This window comes from Rousettus aegyptiacus, unplaced genomic scaffold (assembly GCF_014176215.1).
Source record: "Rousettus aegyptiacus isolate mRouAeg1 unplaced genomic scaffold, mRouAeg1.p scaffold_m13_p_3, whole genome shotgun sequence".
NCBI lineage: Eukaryota > Metazoa > Chordata > Mammalia > Chiroptera > Pteropodidae > Rousettus > Rousettus aegyptiacus.
Window position 1 is genome coordinate 59,051,175 of NW_023416306.1, and position 27,853 is coordinate 59,079,027.

General features: G+C 39.7%; 1 protein-coding gene across 1 annotated transcript in view; it reads left to right on the forward strand.

Annotated features, from left to right (window-relative positions):
- The first annotated feature begins 3,122 nt into the window (after nucleotides 1-3,122).
- SH3GL2 (SH3 domain containing GRB2 like 2, endophilin A1) overlaps nucleotides 3,123-27,853 on the forward strand; it is a 174,467-nt gene continuing 149,736 nt past the window's right edge. The window contains exon 1 of the mRNA XM_016136822.2: nucleotides 3,123-3,342. Coding sequence (XP_015992308.1) covers nucleotides 3,298-3,342 — 45 coding nt within the window. The 5' untranslated portion in view covers nucleotides 3,123-3,297. The remainder of the gene's footprint in view (nucleotides 3,343-27,853) is intronic.

Genomic DNA, 27,853 nt, shown 5'->3' on the forward strand with positions numbered 1-27,853 from the left:
CCTCTATATTCAAGTTACAGTAGTTGTCTGTAGGAAGTGTATTTTGCATCACTAGCCCAGAAACTCTTTGGGGTTCAAGGTCTAGCCCATAGTCATCTTGGCATCTCACCTTACCATCCTCCAAACCTCCTACCATGATGCCTGCTTAGTAAGAGGAGCTCAACGAATCTCTTTTAGAGGTAACATCTCAAGTAGCTATATAGGTATAAACTGGCTTCAGTAGAAATATTGGATTTACATGAGAGCCAGAGGATACCTGGGAGAATTAACCACAGTTTCAAAAGGATTTAAAATCTTTTAGTTCTTTCTCCCAAGGTAGTTCCTTTGATATATAGCAGGTTAAGCCTTTTAAGTTGGTGAATGAAAAGAGCCAGGGAAAGACAGAGACTTGTTTTTGTTTAATTTAGGGTTCAATGAAGTATTCAAAGTTCTTAGGCGATGCTTCAGGTCCCCATTTCACACATTTTACAGTTTGAGAAGATAGCTTGTGAATCTCAGGCCTTTCCACTTTGTAGATTAGTTGCTTTATCTCTTAGCAGTTTCAACTAAGACCCATCCCTCTATGAAAATGTTCCATTTTTCAGATCAGGGACAAGGTGAGAAAAATTGACTATAAAATACTTTTTCTATTATACAATAGGAAAGTATTTTAAAAATGGAGAGAACAGAGAAAAAATGTTCAATTGAAATAGCTCCACTAAAGCCCAGTGGTTTTCAAGCCCAGACCAGAGCATTAGTATCACCTGGGGACTTGTTAGAAATGCACATTCTTGGTCCCCACCTAGACCTAGTGAATCAGGGACTGGGGATGTGGCCCAGCAATTTGTGTTTTTACAAGTCCTCCAAGGGATTTTGATGCACACTGAGGTTTGAGGACTGCTCCAGGGGCATGACTACTATTAGCATTTTATGGTAGTCTTTTCTCAGGGTTTTCTAACATCAGCAATCTGGTAATTACCATGGTGGGCCTTATAGGTGTAAGTGTGCCTTGGAGGTGCCGCTTCATGGGGCTTCAATCAGGTCACTTTAATGGGTTGCCTTAGACTCCAGTAGATCAGTAGCCCCACCTATCTATTGGCAGGACTTTCATCCTTCCCTGTCTGATGTTTCACTGAGACACAGATTGCCCCTTGCCCTGACATTCTTTTAGAATGGATCACTAGAGCTTACTCTTCGCCCTCTCTAGCGCTCTAGCTGGGAAGGAAAATGAAGGGTAAAAGGTCAGAGAGTATGGTCAGTGCATGGTGCCACTATTTCCTCTGACCCTCAGGTCCAGGGTTAAATAAAGTCTGCCCACTACTTCAGTGAGGCTGCAAGAAAGAAAACAGCTCCCCCCAACTTCACTGACACTCTTTGTAAGAATAAAACAGGCAACTTACTTCATGGACATCTAATGACAAAAAATAAAATACACATGGGCCATGGCAAGAATGGGAAAATGTCCCCTTATTTTCTGGAAAATGGGAAAGCATGTTCCTTCTGTGCATCACTCAGGATGGACTAGTTTTGCCACAGCAATGACTCCAGACTCAGTGGATTAAAATTACTCAGGTTTATTTCTCATTGATGTTAAAGGTCTGTTGGCTATCAGCTGGGCACTTTTCCCTGCTTCCTTCTCACTCTAGATTCTGGCTGGCAGACCACAGCTATCTAGAATATAGTTGCAGCGGGAAAAGAGAGCTTGGTAGCACCTCATCCCAGCAGTTAAATTCTCTGCCAGGAAGTGACAATCCCCCTGTTTCCTAACCCACTAGTTAAAGCTTGTCACAGTGCCTCCACTTAAGCACAAGAAGTTTGGAAAGTGCGGTTCTTCCATCTGGAAGGTACATGGACACCAGTAATGACTACCACTTTGGATATTTGCTCCTCTTGTCTGATTTCTCTCTGTAGATTGGGTCACAAGTCCATCTGCTCTTATTGCTTCATTATCCACCACTATCTGCTTGACTCTTAGGCGTTTCAGTTCACATTATTAAGGATTATGATTGATAGCCTAGCTGATGGACAGGATCCCTTTGTATCAGTTGTTCATCCTGTGCCTAAGCAGCCTGGCTAGAAGGGTGGCTGTGGGATCTACAGTTCCTTCCAGGCAGCAGGGGTTGTGGATGTAATCAAAGGTATTCCTAGTACTCTCATTCTGTTATGTTCTTCCCTTATTCATTCTTGGCAATGTCTTTCATCTTGGCTTCTGTCACTCTGGCTTATCCTCCTTATAACGTTTGTCTCTACGTGGGGACAGAGTTCAAGTTCTTTCCTATGTGCTCCTCAGTCCCAGAAAGTGGCTAATCACAGAACATAGAAGACACGTAGTGCTGCTTTGCTACGAAATTCTACTAGAGTTCCACTTTAGCCCTGCCATATATACTTTGTTACATATGTTGTATTTGTACAACTTAGTATTAGCATGTTTTGCACATTATATAATGCTTATTTTAGATTGAAAAGTCAAAATCCACTATCATAAGTGAAAGCCCAGTTTATTTTTGAGCTTTTCCATATCTGTAAACAGGATTAAAAGTTATTACTGTAGTAATAGCCCACTTCAATTTTATTTACCTAATCAACTTTAGGGTTTTAAAAACATTTTGTTGTTTTTAAGTAGTTAAGTTGTATCAGACCAAAAAAATAAAATAAAAGGTTGGTGGTTTTTCCTAACGTTATGTTGGTTTATGGCTACTGAAACCAGGGCAGAGAAATCTCTTCTGTGACCAGCCAGCCAGTGGGGGCAAGGCAGAGACCGAGCAATGATTTATTCATTACCCCAGATAGAAAGCGACTCCTCCTTTCCAGGCTCCAGAGAGGCCAGGCTCAAAGGGCAGGCAGCGCCTTTGAGGCTACCTGGGAGTAAAGCAAGTCACCTGAGTCGTGTCCAGTACCTGGGTTACGAAGCTGCGGGGACCTGTCCGCAGTCCGCCGTGGTACGAACGACACTCCCGGGGTGAGAAAACGCCTTTGGCCCTCTAACCAGGCAGCAGACCTGCAAGCGCCACAGAGCCAGGTCGCCCGTCAGGCGCCCGCGCCCAGGTAGCGCGCGCCGCCGCACCTGCCCGCCGGCCCCACGCCCGGGGCGGGGCTTCCCGCGTCCCCTTTAAGAGGCCGCATCACCCGCCCCTGACGTCAGGGTGTCTCTCCGCACGAGCCCGCGTCCCGCGCGGCTCCGCGCCCCCGCGCCCACAGCCCCGGCGGCGGCACGACGAGCGGCGGCCCGGCGAGCGCGCCGCCCGGCTCGGCCCTCCTGCCCCGCTCTGCTGCCGCCTTCTTCCCGCAGCCGGCGCCGCCCGCGCGTCCTCCCGCACCATGTCGGTGGCCGGGCTCAAGAAGCAATTCCATAAAGCCACGCAGGTAAGGCGCGTGACAGGTGCTCCGCGGAGCGGTCCCGGGCGGAGCCGCGAGGGGCGCGCTGGAAGCTTGCAGCCGGCGGGCAGCGTGGGGACCCCGGCCCGCCCCGGGCCCGCCCCGGGCCCGCCCCGGCTGCGTCCTGCGTCGCCCGCCTCGCCCGCCGCGCATCCCAGGGCTGAGAGCCCGCGCTTCGGTCCCCACCCCCAGCTCCGTGCGGTGCGGCGGACGCCGGCGGGTCCCCAATGTCCCGCCTTGTCGCCCCGCGCGCCGCCTCCGCACCTCCCAGCGCGGGCGCGACAGTGGTGGGACCGCGGGGTGCAGGTGCCTGGGCGGCGCGAGATTATGTAAAGTCGCTCTTTCCCCCGTGACCTTGCGGTGTCGGTGCTCCCGGCTGTCCCGGGATGTGCTGGCACGAGCGGTGGCCCGCACTGGGGGAGGCTGCGGAGATGTCCGCGGGCTGCGCTCTGCCTCTGTGGTCTCTTGAATCCCTCCTTCCACGGTCGTCTGCAGGCTCAGAGGAATGGGAGGATGGGGCTTCCTTCTGGCAAGCTCATGCATTAACTTTTCCTTGGGGAACTCGGTCGTCAAACTCCATTGAGGCCAAGGCTTGACCAGAGCAGTCTGCATGTCTTTAAAAATTTCCCGAGGGGTTACTGCCTTAGCATAACCAAACCAGCAAATTTTAAAAATTTTATTTTTAGCCTTTTACATCCTGGATGTGGCTATCTTTCTCTATGCGGTTAATAAGCTGTGATTATAATAAAAGTTATTCAGATTCTAATTTAAATCTTATTGGGCTTGGTCGAAGAATTTTATATAGGGAGAAATAAGTGAATACCTATAATGTGACCTATTTCTTATATAATGAGTATGGTTACTATTTTTTTTTTTTTTAAATCCTGAAACAGTTGTAGTTTATGGGATCTTTAGTTAAGGGCTTTGTTGATGTCTTTAAATAGTTTTTATAATTTAGCCTTAAATATTTCTTTCATAGATTAGCCTTTAATTAATACTGATCTTTCTCATAATTCCTCAGAAGTAGTGAGGTTGTTCCCAGGCTACTACAGTAACTGTCTTGTTATAGACTACATCCAGAATAGGTGAGGATTGTGATAAGGTTGGGTGACAGATGCAGCATGAAATTCCTCTCGTGTCCACCCACGTGCCATCTTTGTCACTACTGACTTGCCTTTATAGAACCAGTTATTTCTGTCAATTTGGGAAATCAAAGAAACTAAGACAGTTTCAGTAAAAATGCCCATCAGTGCAATCATGTTTGCTTTTCAAATGTGCTCTTTTTGAAACCTCTCTGCCAGAATTGTTTGTAAATATAAGTGTATTGTTGGTGTAATTTGGAAGTCCTCTCATAACTTTGGGCTTTGAATTTTTTCAGTTTTACAGAATCAACAAATGTGCTGTCCCAAAGTTCTCAGGCAGGAGATTTTTTGGTGTCACTTCCTTTTTTTATTTCAGGTACCTGTCACTTCTCTAAAGCAGACGTCAACACTGAATTTCCCAACATCACAATCTTTTTTTACATTGATTCTGAGGACTTCTTTGCAAATTTTGGTTCCCTAAAAGGCATCTAGGAACCTTGGCTTTAGAGTGGGAAAAGCTAGGGCTTGATCCCTCCTCTACTGTCTGTGACCTTGAGCAAGTTATTTACCTTCTTAATCGGTCCTTGCTAAAAATGAGGATAATATCCATTTCTTAGAATTGATGTGAACATAAATGAGTTTGTAGAACACACACACAAAGTGTTCAATAAATGCTATTAACATTAACACAATTTTATTGGGATAAAATACTGTCCTTTACATTGATAATTATGAAACATAAGGAAATTACACAAGCTGGAATTTTTAGCTTTGCTACCTTAAAAGAATCAGAAGGTTCCATTTCAGCTAAATCCTGAAGTTATATGTAGCTCTGAGTGTTTAGAATACAAAATTGTGATGAGAAAATACTTATAGATCATTGGAGGAGGTCTACTTGTGATTAGTATTTATCAAACTGAATCCAGATGCAGAATCACTGCATCATTTTCTTTTATACTGAAAAGCCTTTTCAAGTGAAGTAACACACAATCTCTTATCCATTGCTTAATGTAACACAATTTTTGAAAGTCCAAGGTAAAGGCCATTCTGTGCATGCTTGTGTATTTTGAAGGGCGTATAAAGCCAGTACTAATGTTTGCACATGACAAAGATATTAGAGGAAATAGTCATGTTTCACTTTTAAAGCCATTTTCCCCATATAGCTCATGAACCTGATCTTATCTACAGAGAAAGCTTTATAGAACTATTAATAGAATTATTTTCATTTGAAAATAGATATGTTGGATTAGGTAACCTATGTTTCTACATGGAAGACCCCTCTTCAGGCAAACATTTCTCCTGTTTCTGTGAAATTTAGTTTTTGCTTATGTTAGTGAAGGATGATATTTGTATGAAAAAAGCCATATACCTTTAGTGTTTGCCCACTGATTTGAAATCTTTCATTAGGTATGTCACAGGTGTTCTCTTGGTTTAGAACTGATTATTTCTACCTTGTTGCCAACAGTTATTTTCAATATCTCAGCTACTTAAAGGTAAAAAAAATACTTTTGCCAAATAAAATTTACTACAGTGGAAAGCCTTTTAGCTTAGAATATATTAAATTAGCAAAAATTCATCATTTTATTTTAATAAACTAAATACTTTATTGCTTATAAAGATGTAATTTACCATGCAATTAGAATAAGATGCTCTTGCCCTCCCCGCCCCCTGTAAAATAGGGCAAATGAGCATGTATTCTACTTTTAATGAGTTTGAGATTTAATTTTAGCGAGAATAATGTCATTTTTTCCCCCACTGGCAACAGATTAGGTAAAAATAGCTGTCTGGTTCCAATTAACATGCTGTTTTAAAAAAAATATATATGTATATACATATGTGTATATATGTATATATAAAATTTTTATTTTACTTTATCGAGCATTTGATGTAGCTATAACTTGCTTTATAATAACATACGAAAGTCTGTTAAAAAGTAAAATTCATTAGGTCATTGTATTAGTTTGCTGGAGCTGCTATAATGAAATATCACAAGCTGAGCACCTTAAACAAGAGTCTCACACTTCTGGAGACTTGAAGTCTGAGGTCACGGTGTCAGTAGGGTCATGCTCCCTCTGAAGGCACTAGGCAAGAGTATGCTCCCCTCTCCTACATTCTAATGGTTTGTTGACAATCTTTGGCTTTTCTTGGCTTATACACCTAATACCTATTTTCATTGCACTTCATTTTATTGAGGTTCACCAATATTGCATTTTTTTTTTTTTTTTTTTTTTTAACGAATTGAAGGCAAGACTCTCCACAAGCAAGTATATTACTACTCGCTTTATTGTGTTACTTGCTTTATTATGGTCTGGAACCAAACCCAGGTATGCCTTTAGACACATCACCCAGATCTCCGTCTTCATGTTTACATAGTGTTCTTCCTCTCTGTTTGTATCAAAACTTCCCCTTTTTGTATGGACATCAGTCATATTGAATTGGGACTCTATTCCAGTATGCCCTCATCTTAAGTAATTAGATCTGCAATGACCCTAATTCTGAATAAGGTCACATTCTGAGGTGCTGGGGACAAGACTGCAACATATGAATGGGGGGGGCATAATTCAACTTATAATAGTCATTATTTGCATAAAAGGATTACCACAGTATTCTAAATATTGTATTTGAGGCAGCATTTAAAAGGACAGTTCAGTCTGGAAATAATAACTTTCTATTAAATGAAATGTGCATCTTTCAATGAGTTCGGTAGGGATAAATACCTATTACAGACTCTATCTACTAATTTATTTTAATGATGAAACTCATTTGGTTATGATATAGTCTGGTATTTGATTATTGTCACACTTAAATTCTTCAACTAGAAAAATTTAATTGCATTGGTATTCTGTGCCTTTCTGTTTTAACTAATTTCTTCATGCTTTCATCACATGTAAAATGCTATGTTTTATATAGGTGCTTTGCTCTGGAGAATTTTACATAAATCTCTTTATGCATTTGTTGATTTGGTGAGACTTAAAATATTAAGGTATTTAATTAAATAGTAAGTAATTTATCTGTGTGAGTTTCTCAATTCCTTAATTGCCTGCTCAAAGCTTTCTACTGCCTTCAAAATCTTGAGTAAGGTATATTGGTTGACACCAGGTTCCTATACCTGGACCCTTTGTCAGGTTCTTAGCTGGGGTCCAAATTTAAGCTGCAGAGAGCCTATGTATTTTCTAAGATTATGTTTTTCATTTTATATGTGCATTTTTCTGAGGGAAGGTGTCCCTAGCCTAACACCAGCTTCTTAAAGGAATTTCTAACCCTTACGTCTCCTCCCCCAAAGTAAAACTACATGGTAAAAAATTGATCATGTTATCAGGAGAGAATGGAGTGGTTCTTAAAATAATTATCAATCCATTCTATTACTGAGATTTAGAATGTCTGATCAGAATACAACCTCCTCTGAACTAATTTTAGGGGCAATCAGATATTTAAAAAACCTTTCCAGAGGTGTCAGGATTGAATGAGATAATGTTTGTGAGAGTGCCATGCTTGCATAATAAGGTTAGCTTGAACCATGTTAAAAAAAAAGTTGTTAATGAGCTCAAAATGACTGATACACTTGGCTAATGGACATGGAAGGTGTTTGAAATAAATGTAACAGCTGCAAATAATTTCCCTTGAGACTGAGATTCTTCTTGATCAAAGTTTTTGTTGACACAGTTATGTATTTGCAAGGTTTTTTCCCCACAGTGATTCTTTAATATTTTAAATTGAGTTTATATGAATTTTGATTTCAGTCTACTTGGAAAATTTTAAAGTATCTCCCAGAGTCATTGAAAATGGCAAGACTTGGTTGAGGAAAACGGTGACTATTTTGAGGAAAAATGTCACATTGGGGCATGCTCATGCTTGCAGAGCAGATTCCATTCTGCCAAGCCTCTTGTGCTGCACACAGATTCCCAGGGCATCAGGCAGCTCTAGGGCTTTCTTTAGAGTGGGTAGTTTGAGGAAGTGAGAGAGAAGGGCAAAATCTATTGATAGGTGAATATAGGTTTTTCTGGCTATTCAGAAGTAGAGCATTCCTATGGAACCTTTTACAAGCAGAAATGGTGTAAAGCAAAGTAGTAATCACCAGTAATTTATATGGAAAAAATACTTGAGAGTTCCCAAACCCAAAATTCAGTGCATGAACAACGTCTATCTCATTCACTGTGATCAAAATTCTTAATTATATCCAGTTTTATGCTAAGTGTAACACTCTTGCAAAGTTCTCTTAATCTTTTCTGATATCTTAGGACGCATCTTGCTAACAGAAGCACAAAAGAAGTCACGATAAAACACAGATGCTCAAAGAAACAGTTCAAAGCTCTGGTGGCTTGATGCTGAGATGCTGAATGTGGTTCCTGGGGAAGGAACTTGGTGGGGCCACTCCTAGCTGCTGGGGTGCACACTGCCTCAGTAACAGCTCAGTGCAAAACCAACTGAACCCTTTCACTTTTTGCCTTTTTTCGTAAAAGAAGAAATCCTCAGGTGCTAATGTAAGTCTTCCATAAAAGTGAGTGGCATAACATGAACTTTCCAAAAGCAGGGGAAACCTGTCATGAGAATTGGGCCATGTGGAATTCAAGAACAACTTCAGGGTCTAAGGTGGTGGGGCTTTCCTAGAGGTGAACATTCCTTCCTAAGTCAAGGCCAGATGGGCAAGACACTAGGGATAAGAAATCAAAGAATTTCCTTGACTTCCTTCCCCCCTCCTTTCTGTTTTTTTTTTAATCCTTTGTACCCTGTTCTACATTCTTTTATGTGATAATCAGTTAGGTGTGGCCACAAGGAGGTCACAGAGAGGAGCAGGAAAACACAGTTTATTATACTCACAGGTCCTAGAAAGACAGAGTCACTGCACACTGAGAGGGGGCCTCATGGGAGGAGGATCAAAGGAGTAGGCTCGACCAAGCATGTGGGGAGCCAAGAAAGAGCATGAGGACCCTGGGTTTGTGGCTTTATTGAAGATCAAGATGGGATGCACAAGAGAAGGCAAGGCATAAGGGGGATTTTCTTGGTGCATTTGAATGTTATTTGGTCATGGTCAGCGGTGGGGAGAGAAGGGAACTTGTGACAGGTCCACCTTTTCATACTTGGCGTACTTGTTCACCTGTGTGAGGTGCTCACAGCTTGGCTGTGGGAGAGATGTTGAGGCAGCAGGAGACAAAATATGAAGTTTTAAAATTTTACAGTAACTTTTCTCAGGATTTTTTTTTTTTTTTTTTTTTTTTTGGTTAGATGTCTATTTTCATAGTCACCTTGGAGCACAAATGTTTAAGAGTGATCTATATGGTCTATAATGGATACTAAAGACTAAGAACAACACCATTAGCTGTATCTATTAAAATGTCATGATTGTGAGACCCTGTCAAATGTTCTTTCAGACTATCAACAGAATATTTTCAAATGATACTAATATCAGCTGAGTCTGATGCTTCAGGAAGTAGTTTTACTACTTATGAGGATTTTACATTTAGTACAACTAAATTCAAAATATGATGTTCTAGTTGCTTTACTGCACCCACTGCAATCACATCATGTATGGTATGGCTAACTACAGAGAAGTTATCTGCATTTCTTGAGAAGAACCACCTAGTTCCCAGAAGATTTGCTTAGATGCTTAGGTCTCTGAACAACCACTCGACAGTATTCTCTGGCCTCTTCCAAGTTATGATATCTGAAAGGAATATAAATATTTCTCTTCTAATTCAAATTGAACTTTACCCCATAGATCTCAATTGAAACAGTTCTATAATGCTAAGAGCTATCTCAGTATCAAGGTGCATGCTTGTTATGCTCATTTGGATAGTCTGCCTGTGCCTTTTAATGTATACATTCCCATTTGGGAAAGGAAAGAATGGGAGTTATAATAGTTCTTGCACATAATAGTGATGCCACCTGTTGGATAAGCATTGTGAAGTTCCCAACCCCTGCAGTAGAGACAGTTCCTTGGTTTTAACCTGGTTCTGCAATCTAGGATGAACTCTAGTTCTTCTATTTGGTCAAACTTCAGGAGGGTGACGGGATTGTGGCCTTTTTGGGAGATGCACAGCTTTTTAAGTCAGCTTTCTGTTATTAAAATTTGGGGGTTATTTTATACTCACAGGCTTTTATCTGCTCATGGCTCCTGGATGATTAGGGCAATAAAATTCCTTCAAAAACTTAGAAGATCTCTATTTTCTTCTTGTCCGTTCCATTTGCCTATTACCACAATGGAAGTTCTTTTTTAAATTTAGTTTTCAACTGGTTGATTTGGTTTCGTTAATCGAAAATTTGCAAGAGGGCCTAATGCTTTAGTTTAACCAAGACGTCTTAATGGATCTTTGTTGCTCAAAGCTTGTTTCATTCTTATTTCCTATCTGCTTCAGAGATGACTGGAGTTGCGCCATCTTTAACACATGGTGTTTAAAGTTGCCAAAGGGAAAAAGTATATTGGAACTAGAACGGGAGATTTTCATGGGCCAGGCCTGGAAAAGAGTTGTGGTAGGCAGAATACTAAGACCCACAGTGACCCTCCCTCTTGGATAATCCCTTCCACTTTGAGCCTGAGTCAGCCTGTCACTATAAAAAGATGTGACTTCTGGGATTGTTACTTTTTATGGCAAAAGGGAGATTATATGATTGGGCTTACTGTAATCACATGAGCCCTTTAAAATCTGAGCATTTTCTCTGGCTGGTAGCAGAAGGAGAAGTCAGAGAGATTGGAAGTGTGAGGGCTGGACGTGGTATTGCTGTTTAAAGATGGAGTCATGTGGGAAGGAATGCAGTCAGTCTGTAGAGGTAGAAACTAGCTCTTATATGACAGCCAGCTAGGAAACAGAGACCCTAAACCCACAGCCTCAAGGAACTGGATTCTGCCAGCAACCAGAATGGAGAGGAATCCTTCCTCAGAGCCTGCAGACGGGAACCCAGTTTAGCTCACATCCTGGTTTTGGCCTTATGAGACCCTGAGCAGAGAACCTAGTCAAACTAGGCCAGACTTCTGGCCTGTAGAACTTTGAGCTAATAAAACAGAAAACTAATAGAAGGAACAGTCACTTCTGTTTGTATTCAGTTGGCTGTAACTTTTAACATGGCCAAACCATGGTACATCTAAGTACAATGGGAGAAGGAAAGAGGCTGGAAACTATAGTCTGGCAACGTAGAAATAGGTGTCAGTAAGAAGCTAGAAGTCTTTGCCATCCCTGTGTTTATAACATTAATTTATATGTATGCTTATGAGTATGTATATACACATACTCATATACACATACTCATAAACATACATATGTATACATATACCACATATAGACATAAATTTTGTCTGGCTGAATCAGTCTTATTACATAAGGTTCAGTGTTCCATATGCCTTTTAAAAAATATAATTTATATTTTTTAGGTTTTTTTCTTATAATGTTTAGACTTTTTGATATTTAGATATTTATCTCTGGTGAAACCCAAGGTCTTTTTTTTTTTTTCCCTCCCTCCTTCCCTCTCTCTCTCTCCCTCTCTTCCCGCCTCCTCTCTATTTCTTTCTTTCTTTTTTGTGGTCCCTGATTGGTTTTAAACAGTGAGGCTGTTAACTACTTTCTGAGCAGCCTCTTAGCTTGGCGGGCTGGTAATGCAGTGACAGTTTCATCAATCTTGGAATGGAGAGACTGTAGAACTGTGAAGAGGTTTTTGAATTATTAGTCTCCAACAAGACATCAGGGATTTTCACTGGTGAATAGTGCGTTTGACTCTTCTGTGCTTGGGGAAGGCCAAGGCTAGCATAGGCACAGTGACATGCTCTTACCTGGTGTGGACACATGAGACAGCTGCATGATGATTTGGAACTGTTCACTGAGTTGTTTATGAGGATCACAGATGCATGTAGCACACATTGTGGCGCTTGTCTGCGATCTGTTAGCTCCATGCTCTTTGACATGATTCCTGGATCCAAAGTCCTGAATGGTTTTCTAGGTGCAGCTGGTGGACAGAGTCAAACATATTTTGGAAACAATGAGTTCTGGCACCCTGAGGTACCCTGTAAGAACTTGGCGTCAACTGAACAACTTGGCTGAGGGAAGACACAGACATGGTTCTGTGTCTGAGTGATGAAATCACCTGAAGGGCAGGTGTCCTATACGAATGGAGTACAGGGTGGGTACAGCTTTCACCCTTGTCTTTCCCAGCATTTACTGCTCACCAGAATGAACCTGCTGTGCTTCTTTATGTTGGAGAAAGCTGTGTACAGTAGTTTGCTGGCCATTTTTATATTATTTGGCCATAAGTGACTACTGCTGGGCAAAAGGCACCTCCAAACCTAAGCCCATTGCTGTGGCTCATCTCCATCATACGTGTAGACTGACTGAAGGAAGTGCTTTCCAAGGATGTTCCTCATCAATGCCACCATCAAGATTTTACTCATGAAAGTTAATATCCTATTACAGAGATTCGGTTGTTTCTTATGCTTAACCTTGCACCTGAGTTCTGTCTCCTATTCCACTTTTTAATTATGTTTAACAAACATAAAATTGTTTTTCACTAAACTCTTTTGTGTTCACCTCATCCACTACTCTGTGTCTTTTATCCCTTTGAAGCTCACAAATCCAAAATTTTTAGATTTTTCCCTTTTTTTTTTTTTTTTGTCATTACCTTTGCCTTAAACCAAGTCCAGAATTTTTGGAGAGATACTTATAGTGTTCATCATTCATCTCATCTCTAAATGTCTTGATCTAGACATGGAGAACTCCTTTTTCCTAGCTACATTGGAAGATGAGAAAGCTTATTATTTTTTCAAAATTTAAATTTTTCAAGTATTTTGTGATCATTAAAATGAATTTAATTCATTGTTTATAAGCTCTTTCAGCTACTTTCTGTCTCAAGACATTTAAAGCATTTTGATCCATTTTCAACATAAACCATTTAATATGAAAGCATGTATCCTAACCATAAAGCTTATCATAAAGGTTTTTTTTTTATCAATGCATTTGTCTAAATTTGATGACTATTACTCTACTTTTATGAGGCAATGAATTATGCTGATATCATGTGATATGTATTGGCTTGTCTTTTATAAGATCTTATTTCTTGGTGTCTGATGTCACTGTGTCTGCTGGTTGCTGCCATGAATGATTCAAGTAAATTTAGGCAGTCACCTTCTATAGACTCTTCTCATATGGTTATCGTGGAGTAATTCGTCTGTTCTCCAAATTTGTCATTCAATTTTATCTTCATAAACTTTTGGCATCAGTATTTATCTTTAAACTACCAATTTGACTTTAATTGAAAAGTCAATCGTATCACTTTCTTTCGTAAATGGAAAAACCAGTTGTCACTTATCAGAGAGGTATAGGAAATTATCATACAAGAAAGATAAGACCTAGATACTCTTGTTTGAGTAAATCTGTGAGCTTGAGGTATATTCTGCTTTTGTTAAAAACAGATTAACAAATGTTAGACAGAGAGCTGATACCCTAACAATGCACTGAGACTTTTTCCTTCACTAAATCAGAACAACTGCAAGAAGAGTAGAGTGAATGTTATCCCCACTGAGGGAATTAGTGTTACTGAGGACACAGTTCTGCACCAACTATATCTCTCAAAACTTGCTCCCTCCCACAATTTGACTACATAAATTGTTGACCATTTTCCGACCATCAAGGAATTTTCTGCCCAGGATGGGGGATTTGATTATGTACCATCAAAGAAGTCATTTGTTTTAGAGCAGCGCTGAGTCATCTGTTCAGTTCCTGATGTTCCGAAGGGAGGCAGAGGTCTCCTTCAAGAGAAGCTCTTGAAATCATTTAGAAAATGGTGAGAGACTATCTCTCACCATCATCAGGCTATGTAGAACCTAAGCAATAGAAGCCCAAGAGTAGAAGCTCAGAGACTTCAGATGTCCTGTTAGTTTTCCCACTCTGAGGACCTGTGAGACCTCGGACAAGTCACCAGTCACTTGATGTCAACCTCACCCCTACCCTAATTCCTAAATTCCAAAACTGAGGTAATATAGTCTTGCGTATGAGTTTTAAGTTCTGACATTTTATGCTTCTGGTCTCATTTCCCTCTGATTCATATGTAACTGTAGCTATGGTCATCTTTCTAAAGAGCAAATGTAATGTTGCTCCTCTGCTTAAAACTCATCAGTGGCTCCTTATGGCTCCCAGCATAAAGCTCTTATTAATCCCATAAAGGACTGTGATCTGACCCCTGTTTACAGATCTAGTCTCACAGCTCTTTATCTGTGTGATTATATTTTCCATCCATACTGAGTATCTTTTTCAACTTTCCTTTGTAGCACACAAACTTACCTGTCTTTGAGCCTTTGCACTGTGCTGTCCTCTTTGTAGAAATTCCCCTTCCCTCTTTTCTACTTGGTTAATCACTACTTCTCCTTAAGGTCTCAGCTTGATAATTTCTTAGGGAGATTTACCCTTCTCTCATTTGGTGTGGGTCAAATGCCCTTCCATATGCAATGAAAACTGCCCTTAGTACTTTTTTTTAAATGTAGTGCTTGGCCGACTGTACTGCAAGCATCAGTTTCCTTACTGGTATCCCCTAGGTGGGTATAAAGAAAGGGATTCGGATTGTCCTTCATTGCATCCTCAATGCTTGTCTCATGATAGGCATCCAGTAGTTATTTGTTGAATGAATACTTTCTTCCTGTTTCTTTTCTACATATCTATATCTATATGTCTATATATATCTATATGGATTTATCCTGTGTATATATTTTTAATTAGTTTATTTTTGCTTAAAACTACATCACGCATTTTTAAGAGTTAATTTAGAAGTTAAATTAAAACATACCCTCATAAAATTGTGAACTTGTAAATTTAAGCTTCCTTAATTGTAAAAATGGCTAGTATGGCTAGGCACTATTATAACTCATTAACTACCCATAACAACCCTACAAAGGCATTCTTACTCTCATTTTATAGATGATGAAACTGAAGCACAGAAGGGTTAAGTTGCCAAGGTTACATGCCTTCAATGGCAGAACCAGGATTTTAATCCAGAACGGATAGTTATAGAGCTGGTAACTGTCAGCAATTTTCAACTGTGAGTTCTATTCCAGCCTTAAATGTCAAACCAAGAAATATCTAAAGTATTCGGTGATCAGTAAGATAAAGATGAACACTTTAATAGAAAAATTTGAGCAGAATGTGGAAAGGCAATAGGTGAAAGAATTGCAAGTGGCCAGGATACAAATATAAATCATGGACATCAAACAGCATTATATGATATTTTTTGTTCTTTAAATGGACACAGATTAAAAGGATGATAACATTCTGAGTTAGCAAGGGTATAGGAAAACGGGTTCTCGTTTGACGGTGGGAGTGGAAACTTTTAATACTTCTGGAGATCAGCAATTCTCTTCCTTGTAATTCTGTTTTTAGGAAATATCCGCACAAAATATATATAAGCATGAAAAACTTGTGCACACAGTTGTTCACTTTAGGATGTTTTGTAGTACAAAATCAGAAACCACCTAAATGTTAAAATGATAGGGAATAGGAAAGAAAATCACAGTATATATGTGCTATGGAGTATCTACAGCCATTTTGTCCATAGGGCAGTATTTAGTGGTGGAGGTAAATATTTATGATTATTGCTAAGTGAAAAAAGCAGGCCATAAAACAGATATGCAGTCATCCTAATATTGGAAAAAAAGAGCTATAATAGTAGCTAAAATATACTGAGAACTTATATGCCAGTCATTGTACTATATGCTATAAGATATTTTTTTTTTAAATTAACATTTAAATAATGTTTTTTCCTAGTTGGTAAGCTTATGGATGAGCAGTTTGTGTTTCTACATTTTCTTCCTTCTGTTTTGTAATTAGATATATCGCTATCACTAATTTTTTTCCCCTCTCCATCATCTTGATTTCTTATTCCTATCTCCACCTTCCTCAGTTTAAAGTGAAAACAAGGAATAGGAGAAACTTACAATCCATCACTGGGATTAGGAGCGAACCTAATTTCCTTCCAGTCAGTTTCTAGAACTATAAATCGATTCAGGTTTGCTCCATTAAGCATTTAGCTTTAGACTATTTAAAACACCTGCATTGTGCTCCGTAGAGCCCTGAATTAAACTGTTGCTTAGGTTTCTTCTGAATGCATTGATTCTTTTCCTATTCCTCTAAGAAGTTTACAAGCATCATAAATAAGAACACAGATAATGATTTTTGCTGATATTTCTTTTAAACGAAGTTCTTCCTCCAGATCCCTAGTCTTATCCATAGGAAAGTTAATGTCATGGCTTTGATTCTGTGTTTCACATAAAGGAACATAGTGCGACTAGGACGCAGGTAGTATAGGAGAGTGCTTCTGCAAGATGTTCTCGGTAATTTGGTACTAAGTGTTCAGCTTCATCTCCAGCCCTTAAACCACAAGTCTCCTACGTTCCTGTCATTTCTTAGCTCCTCGACCAAAAGTTTGGAGGCAATGCCATTCCAACAAAGAAGGATGAGTTAGATGGAGATACCCCAAGAAGATAGGAGACATTCCCAGTGATCCCCTTTGAACATGAATGCAGAATACTGTCAGTAGCTTCTGGTGGGCTTCTATTTGAGGACAGAAAATACAAAATTTAGGCAGCCATGGATGGAAAAATAATACTGCCTTCTCTCCACCCCAAACAAGATAGAGCAGAACAGAGGAACCACTGCCATCGAACATAGCCTCAGTACTGAGATGGCAGGCTGTTTTCAGCCCCCTCCCAGGGAGGATGTGTCTGGCAAGATCACCCAGTGCACAGAGGGTGGCTGCTGGTTGGGCACAAGTATGACTCCTTTATGGATGGTTTGGCTTTCTCTGAGGCCTGGCATTCTTTAATGGTTTGCATGAAAAGTGCTTAGAGCTCTGAGACAAATAGGCTGTGCGGTCATTTCTAGAGAAAAGCTTGTTTTTTTAGCCTCTGTAGAATCTCTTCAAATTTCTAGAGCCAATATTAACTTGTTCATTGAGAAGCAGAGTGGAAGACTCTGCCTCAAGATATAGAGTAAGAAACCGTGGTGCTCTTGAGTAACAAATATGGCAGTGCAAGGGCCTTTATAGTCTGTACTTTGTGGTCTTAATATAATATTGTTTGTACATTCAATACATTTAATACACAGGAGCTGTCTTTTCATGGCTGATAATTAATGGTCCTTGGATGAGTGAAATTGTTCAGAACTGAGACTTCTGTTTAGGGAATAGACTGTATTTCAGTTTACACACCCATTTTGACATTTAGGTTTTCCGATGACAATGGCTTTTTCTACATCGTACAGTCTCACATTTTGTATTGAGGTTACTAGTCATGTAGAATTTTTTTTTTTCTTGATGCCAAATCTACCCCTGTGAAATATTGGCACTTGTCACAATGTCAGATTTTGGAGTGCTGTGGAAGTTCCGGCGACAGTCCACCACGCAGCGCCCCTATCACCCAGTCTCGGCCAAGCCGTGACCAGCTCTCAGGTGCTCTACCTGCACAGCCTCCTGACTGGTCTCCCACCATTCCCTCCTGTCTCCAGTCAGGTCACACTTTGGTCAGAGTGGTCTTTTCAAAACCTGGATGTGTCCTTGCTACTTCTGTGCTAAAAACCTTTTAATGGCCTCTGGTTGCAAAGACCAGAATCCAAAATAGCGTAAGGGCCTGCATGATTTGAAACCTTGCCTCGCCACCTTGATTTAGTGCCAACTTCCCCTCACACTGTGCTCTGGTCATCCATCTGTCTTACAAACAGTAGGCATTAAATTGACTACCTGCCAGGCTCTGTGCTGAGTTTTGAGCATAGAGAGGTGAATAAAATACTATCCTCATGGAACTGGCAGTGTACTATAGAAGACAGACCAACAATCAAGCAAATATATAATTAGACATTGTCACAAGTACAACCAGACATTGTGTTGCGGAGAGAGACCGCGTTCTCTTTCGCACGTAGAAAGGTTGAGGGTTATTTATCAGGTATAGTTGAGGAAATTCCTACCAACAGAGATAATTTCAAATGTGAGAAATGTACTGTTATTTCCACATAAAAGAACAAATGATAGTTTCACAGACACTTGCATATATTAATTCAGAGAGGATAGCCTTGAGGATGTAGAACTACTTGTTGTATTTCACTAAAGCTGGGATCTTGGAATATCTCCAGCTAGAATAGTTTCTGTTGAGCGAATGGGATTGTATGACATGATTTACATCATTATCTTATCAAAGGCCATGGCTTTTCAGAAGTGGGTGGGCATGGAGTCTCTATCATTGATGATGTGGATTTAAACTGAGAAGCTGAGGGCTTCCAGTCAAGCTGGCACAGTGAAATATGTCAAATTGAAAAAAAAAAAAAAACGTTTAAAAACTGAGAAGTTGAAGGTGAGAAGAAACCATTTCTTTGCAAGGTTGCGAGGAGGGGGCAGCAAGCAGGAGTGTCTGCAGAACAGGCAGATGTGGGGCCTCTGCAGTCAGACCCCTGCAGGCTGGTTTGGCTACTCACCCTGCAGTTACCCTGGGGATACTCACCACGGCTCATCCATTAACCCTTAGTTCAGGTGTTACTTCTTGGAAGCACCTTCTCGGATCTGCTGGATTGGGTAATGTTCCATTTACTGTTGTTTGTCATTGTGTGTTAATTTTGTGGCCCTTTGATGAAATAACTGTCAGTTTCATTGGTCCCTAAATTCCTTAAGGCAGGGTTTATGTGTCTCTTCGTTTAATTTTAGAGATGGTGGTAAGGATAAGTAACATGTATACGCTGCTGACCATTTCATTTACCTAGCTCCATAAAATCCCTATGAGGTAGCTACTGCTACACCCATTTTACTGATGAGGAAAGAAAGGCACAGAGAGGTTCAGGGCCTTATCCAGAGTAACACAGCTGTTTGTTAAGGGTGGAAGCCGAATTTGATACTGGCAATTCATCTTTTGGGTGCTTGAGTAGACTTTAAGTCTTTAAGTAGACTATAAGTAGATCACGTGATAATTTATTCAGTCAATGAAACAGAATAGAAAGTCCAGAAACAAATAGTAAAACTATATTACAGTAATTTGGTATATGATAAATGTAGCATTTCAAACCAATGGAGAAAAGAATGGATTATTCAGGAAATTATGTTTGGATAGTTATCTATCCCTTTGGAAAACAAAATAAACCTGGATCCTTTTATCACACTTTATATTAAAATACATTTTATGTGGTCAGAAAATGTGAGGGTAAAAGAGTATAAAGTAGTAAAAGGAGAATATGGATTCTCTTGAGATGAAGAAATACTTCCTGAACATGATTGATAAGGTTTAGAGACTGCAGAATAAAGGTGGTTGATTTTTGCTACATAAAAATAAACTTGGAAGTAGCAAAAGCATTCTAAATATGATTGACATGGCAAATAGGATTCAGATATGCAGCATGCAACAAAAAAATGAAATGGATAAAACTCAGTTTTTGCAAGAGTGTGGAGCCAAGGGTTATTCTTCATCTTACTCTGCAGGTTTCTCCTTTTTGGGATCCAGTTAGGCTGTGTGTCAACACGTAGGATTCCTCTGATTAAGGCACTTCTTAAAATTTATCACAAGTAGGAAAATCGGAGACATGTGCAAAGACATATGTTCAAAATTTATCACTGTGTTAAAGGTTATGAAATACTGGTATAATCACACAATGGAGTTCTCTGCAGCCATCAAAAATGAGGTAATCATTTGCATCTATTTACATGACATCTTTCCTTGATATACTCAGGGCAGAGGGCAGATTTTACTGAGGCGATTGTAGCCTGAACCTGTATGTAAATTGTGGGCAGAGTCTGTGTCCAATCATGCAGCTGGATGGGGTGTTTAAAACAAGGTTCACATGGGCTTTTGTAAGTTTTTCATTCTTAAGGTATTTTGGATGCCATTTCTTTAACAAAATATACAAACAATGAACATATACTTTTTGATAATGAGAACTATCCAGGAAATGAAAATAATTAGCTAAGATTGTATATCTTCACTTGTTTCCTAATCTGAACTGTTTTCTAGCTTATGAAATAAAGAGAAGATATTTTCTTATCCTTTCGTAAGTACTGTTTAAATTCGTATAACATTTATTTTTGGCTCCTACAAATGCTACTCCCACTTTTGGCCTCCCTACCCACAGTATCAGGAACATTTGAAATATTCAGGGCACTGAACAGAAGGTCAAACACAAAGAAGGAAATGGGGTTTGAAGCATTTTCATTAAAACTGCATGAATCCTGGAGTTTATTCTACAGCACAAAGCCTTTCTACATAAACTCAATCAATGTTTAATAGAAACACAGCCTTTAAGCATCACTGTTCTTAAATTCTTCTGTTTTTAATTAAATGTCCTAGATTCTTTGCCTTAAAAGACAGAGTAAGACAAAGGAGAGAGAGAGAGAGAAAAAAACCCTCCATCGAAGTGTCAAAAGATTGGAGTATAATGTTGAAGGAGAATTTCAAATAAACCACCTACATACACACACCTCCCTCCGAGTGAATATTAAACAGCACAGCTGGTTCAGCTTCTGATTTTTTCTCAGCCTTTCAGAGAACAGTTTAATAAAGCATTAATTATAAAGCAGCCCCCCACACACTGTAAACAGGGATAATCTAGCTAAATAATTTTCGCATGATATATCCATAGGATGCTATTTCTGTCCTACTGTAAGGTATGTGTTTGTTCTTTAGTTACTAGAGGTATGCTGATTTCAGAACTATAAATAGCATTCGATATTCAATGCTCTATGCGGCTCAATGAGTATGTACCAATATTTTGGATTTTGTGGGAAATTGACTTGAAGGTTGATTTAATGATCATCCACAATAAGAGGTCATATTTGGGATTTAAGAAAAAAGCTCTACCTATTGTCCTAGGTAGGGATTATTAGAAGGCAAAGCAGAGGGAAGAAAAGAATAAGTTATCTATGTAGGTGAAAAATGCCATATGAATTTAGAATTTAGGTTTCAGAGTATGTAAATTGTAATATGTTGTTGGAGCTGCAATAAGTAATCAATTTCTGTAATTTTTTTTTCTGCAGATCTTTCATTTTCATTAGCTCTGTGATAACCACTGTGATTTTATTTTCTTAATCAGTGTGCCCCTCAGCATTTTCAATCATACATGCACCATCCGAGCTTTTCCTTGGATATCTCAGGCATGGTGTTGTTACTCCAGCTTTACTGCACCGTTTGGCCTCTTAGGCCCATAGCTCAGGTCCTGTTGGGGATGGATGTTCATGCACAGGGATGTTTTCTTTTGTTTGTTAAAGATTATGTTTTCTTAAGTGATTTTGTATTCTTTAATCTGAATGAATCTATTAACAAAGGACATTTAGCAAAATAGGTGAAAGTTGGAAAAAATTCACATGGCTTAGTATTCAGAGGATATTTTTAGACTTAAAAGCAGCTCACTACTTTCTGTGAAATAGTTGGGTATGATTATTGGCTCATGTTCCCCTTTTTGGTGGTTTTCCTTTAAAGGATGAAATTGGTTTTAACAAAGAGGGAGAGTGGAAGGGAGGAAAAGAAGGAGGGAGGGAGAATGTGTATGTGTATTTTGTTGCAGAATCAAATTTTCCCATATAAGCTTCAGAAAAAGTAAAGTCATATATTAAAATAAACCATGTCAGTGATTAAATTCAAAAGAGTCTTTAGAATTAGAACAGGAAGCCAATGAATGGTTAAATGACATTGTTATTTTTAGGTCCTTTAGAATGCTTAAGTAGAGCAAGAGGTAATTTTTTAGATCATTTTGAGTCGTACATTTTATTTGGTGACTTGACAAATCTCCCCACCACAGAACTTGGGATATGATCATTGAGGGGAAGAGTCTTATTGTGGGAAATCATCTGTCTGTCATGGATTTGAATCTGTCAAAGTTACAAGTAGTCCTAGTTTTAAAAGAGAAAGGGGCAAGCTTGGGGGTCATGAGTTGTATTTTTGGGCTGGGGATCTTGCAGATCATTTCACCTGAGGGAAGCTGAGACTTCACAATTTTAAGGGCATTGCAGATTTTTTTTGTTTAACTTGGCGAAACCTAACTCTTCCTTCTGTAACTGTCTCTTCCACCTTTTGAAAACCAAATTGTCATTCTTTCTATAAAGTACTTAAAAATGAAGAGCTCTGTTTATTGGTTGGTATGACTTAAAGGAGGAAAAGATTGAAGAATGACAAACATCTTGGACATTCTCCTCTGGAATCAAAGCAGGATGCTTTTGGCACTTCCACACCCTTCCACAGGATCAGCATAGCTAGACACAGAAATGATGATAATTCATGGGATTGTGACTTAATGTAGGGCTGTTGGGGTCCTTTTTCTTTTTAAGTTGCTTACAATAACATTTGAATTTGTTCTCAATGCACTATCTAAACAAGCTTGGTTTATCTTGTCTCTCTCCTTCCCTGAGGCTTCTGTCTGGTCCTGTCTCCCCCAAGGTGCTGTGTCACATGCAGAGACATTTCCTTTCTTTAGCTTACTTACCTCAAAAACCCAGTTAATGGAAACCCAGTTAGTGGAATGTCAGTTTGATAGCTGTTATCTGAAATCAGAGATAGGTCACAGTTAAAATCAATTTTATGGCTAGGTTGTGATGAAGCATACAAAACTATCTTTGATTTGGTAAGTTTTAGCCAAAACATTTTTGTGTGACTTTCATTTCTCTGTTTCCAAGTGTTTTATAGTATATTCTGCTACAGGGACCACCAGCCACCTTATCTCTTTCACCCTTGCCTCCAGGAGATAGGCAGGTATGATGACTATCAAAATGGTGGATCTTGCCTTCCAGGTGAGACTTGATAATAGAGAATTCCCTGGTCCCATAGAGGCCAAGCAGTGTAAGAATAAACATTATTGATTCACAAAAGAAGGGTTATAGCAATGGTAACAAGACAGTAGACTGTCATATTTTTATTTTTATTTTTTCCTTTTTTGGGGGGAAAATTGAGTAGGGACATGTAGGAAACCACCCGAATTAGGATTAAAAAAAAATTCTTGTAAGAATAACAAAGGACTGCATTTCTGGTTAAGATGGTGGAATAGGTAAATGCTGTGCTAGCCTACTCTCATGACCACATCAGAATTACAACTAAACTACAGAAGAATCATCATCGAGAATCACCTAAAGTCTAGCTGAACAGAAGTCCTATAGCTAAGGATATACAAAAGAAGCCACACAAAAACAGGTAGGAGGGGTGGAGATGCCAAAGGGGCTGGTCTCATACCCACATGTGGTGGTTAAAAATCGGAAAGGATATCTTGACTACAAATTTCCTCCCAGAAAAACAAGGAGGCCCAGCCCCACATCAGGCTCCTCAGCCCTCTACCAACACAGCTTGCACATGCAGGTGGGCACCATATCCGAGTCTCCATCTGCTTAGCTAACACAGTTCACCTTGCCCTAGCGATTCTCTGAGACTGCACCCCACCCAACTTACATTCCCACCAAAGCTCCTTCAGGTAGCTTTTTTATACAAATGGCCTGTTTTGGCTCATGCCACGGACTTTCCTAAAACCTCTCAAAAGTTCACAAGCCCAAGACAAGCATCATTTGACCTAAGCAGCCCCAAACCTGGCAAACTAATGTAAACTGGCCTCGGTTCATAGCTTAGCCTCTCTCAGGGAACTCCAAGCCCAGCGCAAGTGACAATCATCTGCAGATCACTTTGTCTCTCATACCAAGTGACCATTGGCAATGCATAGGCAGTGACTGACCTTGGCCTGCACCAGAGCCCTTCCCAGGAGGCCCTAGGACCAAGACAACCAGTAGCCAGCTTCAGACCACACCAGAGCAATACCGAACCACCTCCATAAACAACACACCCAAATGGCATACTTGGCAGGCACCAGGGCTCTGCTAAAGTGAATCCTGCTCCATAGGGTTAGCCCCTAAACAGTAGCAACTGCACTGTGGTCATGGCCAGTGCTAACAACTGATGAGCCTGAGGGTCAGTTTCTCCCATTGATGTGCTAACAGCATTCAAGTCTCAGCTACAACATGAGGGTACACACAGCCCACACAAGGGACACGACTGGAGCACTGGGCTCCGGTGACCAGGGAGACTGTGCCACTGTGCCCCATAGGGTACCTACTTCATAAGGCCACTCTGCCAAGACTGGGAGATAGCAGCTCTACTTAACACATAGAAGCAAACACAGGGAGGCAACCAAAATGAGGAGACAAAGAAACATGTCCCAAATGAAAGAACAGAACAAAGCTCCTGAAAAAAGAACTAAACAACATGGAAACAAGCAATCTATCAGGGGCAGAGTACAAAACACTGGGTTATAAGGATGCTAAATGATCTCAGCAAGAATTTCAACAAAGAGAAAGGAAACATAAAAATGGAGATAGAAAACATAAAGAACTGAAGTCAAATGAAGAATACAGTAACTGAAATGAAGAATATATTAGAGGGGATCAATAGTAGATTAGATAAAGCAGAGGATCAAATTAGTAATTTAGAAGAAAAGGTAGCAGAAAACACCCAATTGGAAAAGCAACAAGAAAAAAGAAACCCAAAAAAGTGAGAATAGTTAAGAAACCTCTGGACAACATCAAGATACCAACATTCACGTCATAGGGGTATCAGAAAGAAAAGAGAGGGGGCAAGGAATTGAAAACCTATTTGAAGAAGTAATGATGGAAAATTTCACTAACCTGGCTAAGGAAATAGACATACAAGCCCAGGAAGCTCAGAGAGTCCCAAACAAGATGAACCCAGAAAGACCCACACCAGGACACATCATGATTAAAATGCCAAAGGTTAAAAACAAAGAGAATCTTAAAAGCAGCAAGAGAAGAGGAGTTAGTTACCGACAAGGGAGCTCTGATAAGACCATCAGCTGATTTCTCAACAGAAACTCCAGACCAGATGGGATTAGCATGAAATCTTCAAAGTGATGAAAAGGAAAGACCTACCGTCAAAATTTCTCTACCCAGTAAAGCTATCAGAATCAAAGGACATATAAAGAGCTTCCCAGACATGAACAAATTAAAGGAGTTCCTCACCACCAAACCTATATTACAAGGAATGTAAAAGGAATTTCTGAAGAAGGAAAAAAAAAAAGGATAAAAACTATGAATAATGGCAACTTTACTTTAAATATAAATGGATTAAATGTTCCAATTAAAAGACGTAGGGTAGTTAAATGGATAAGAAAACAAGACCCTGCCTATGAGAGACTAACTTCAGATTGAAAACCACACAGAGACTAAAAGCAAAGGAATGAAAAACATATTTCATGAAAATGCAAATAAAAAGAAAAAAAAAGGCTGGGGTAGCAATACTTATACCAGAGCAAAATAGACTTTAAAACAAAAGCTATAACAAGAGACAAGGATCTAGTAATTCTGCTTCTGGGTATTTATCCAAAGAAACCCAAAATGCTAATTCAAAAAGACATGTGCATTCATATAGTCACTGCAGCATTATTTACAATAGCCAAGATATAGAAGCAACCTAAATGTCCATAAAGAGATGAATGAATAAAGAAGTGGTGTGCGTGTGTGTGCGCGCGCACACACACACGCGTGCACGCATAGTGGAATATTACTTAGCCATGAAGAAGAATGAAATCTTGCCACCTGCAATAACATGGATGGACCTAGAGGGTATCGTGCTGAGTGGTTTCACTTATATGTGGAATCTAAACAAAATAAATGAACAGACAAAAGAGAAAAAAACTTATAGGTGCAGAAAACACTTTGATGGTTGCCAGATGGGAGGGAAATTTGGAGAATGAGTAAAGGGGGGAAGGGATCAAGAAGTGCATCTATATTTCATATCACAGGATATGAAATATAGCATGAGGAATATAGTCAATAGTGTAATAACTATATGTGGTGTCAGATGGGTAATAGATTTATCAGGGTGCTCACTTTGTAAGTTATATAAATGTCTAATCACTATATTGTACACCTGAAACTAGTATTATATGTCAACTTTAATTGAAAAAAAAATTGTTTAAAAATAAATAGTAAAAAAGAATAATAAAGGACTTGTATTACCGAATCTTTAATGTTTGAACTAAGTGCTGGGTGGTTAAAAGAAATCTTATAGTTATTCTAGAAATTGGTGTGCTGTCAAGAAAACTCCACCTTAAATCCTCTGCAAAGTGCATTCAGTTCTGCATTAGGGTAATTTTTCAGGAGATTATTTTCCTTTGTATCATGTGTTTATTATTATTCAGTCATAGGCAAAGAACCACATTAGTAATAGGTGCCCAGACCCTGGGAGCGAGCAGCACTGTGTATAACTCTGATTCCCACGACATGCTTCAGAGTGTTTGGACCTGTGATTACAGCTTGGCTCAACTTAGGAAGGGTGAAAAGTTATGATTTGTTTATGATAAATCTCCTGACACATTACAGAAAATTTTTGAACATAAATTGAAGCCATTTTGCCTCTTTAAAAACCCAGAGTTACCTTTATACCCATGTTTATAGCAGCATTAGTCACAATAGCCAAAAAATGGAAGCAAACTAATGGATGAATGGATAAAGAAAAGGTGGTATATCTAGACAATAGAATATTATTCATCCTTATAAAGGAAGGAGTTCCTGTCACATACTACAGTGTTGAATTGTGAGGACATTGTGCTAAGTGAAATAAGCCAGTCACTTATGTGAGGTACTGGAGTAGTCAAAATCATTGAAACAAAATAGAATGGTGGTTGCTAGGGGTTGGGGAATGGAGTGTTAACTCTTTAATGGTAGAGTTTCATATGGAGAAGATGAAAAGAGCTCTGGAAAAGGGTGATGGTGATGCCTGTACAACAATGTGGATGTACTCAATGCCACTGAATTGTACACTTAGAAATGGTTAGGGTAAATTTTTATGCATATTTTATCACACACACACAGACACACACACACAACAGAGTTAATCACTCTGATGATTAGTGCTGGGGATGATACAGTGAGCAAAACTATTGGTTGGAAGGTGCCTTAGACCAGCAGTCCCCAACCTTTTTGGCACCAGTGACCAGTGTTCCCATGAGAATCTAATGCTCGATAATCTGAAGTGGAGCTGAGGCGGTGATGCTAGTGCTGGAGAGCCGCTGCAAATGCAGATGAAGCTTCAATTACTGGCCCGCTGCTCAGATTCTGCTGTGTGGCCCAGTTCCTAACAGGCCCCAGACCGGTATCAGTCCATGGCCCGGGGCTTGGGGACTCCTGCCTTAGACATTATCTGTTCATTTTACAGGTGAGAAAGCAGAATCTCAAGTGATATGATATACCAACTTTGTTGGTGGGTGTGGTCCTCCAAATTTCTGGTCACCCAGTTTTCTGTGGAGGTGGTACATGTGGGGAATACTAGATGGGGGCTGTGGAATAAGGGTGCCTGGGTTTCGCTCTAGCTTTGCTACTTACTCAAGTCCACAGAGATGGTTAAATTCTCTAAACCTGTTCACATCCTTAAAATGGGAATCAACTCAGTATCCCATTAGGTTGTTATAGGGATTAACTGAGCTGGTCCATGTTAGGCA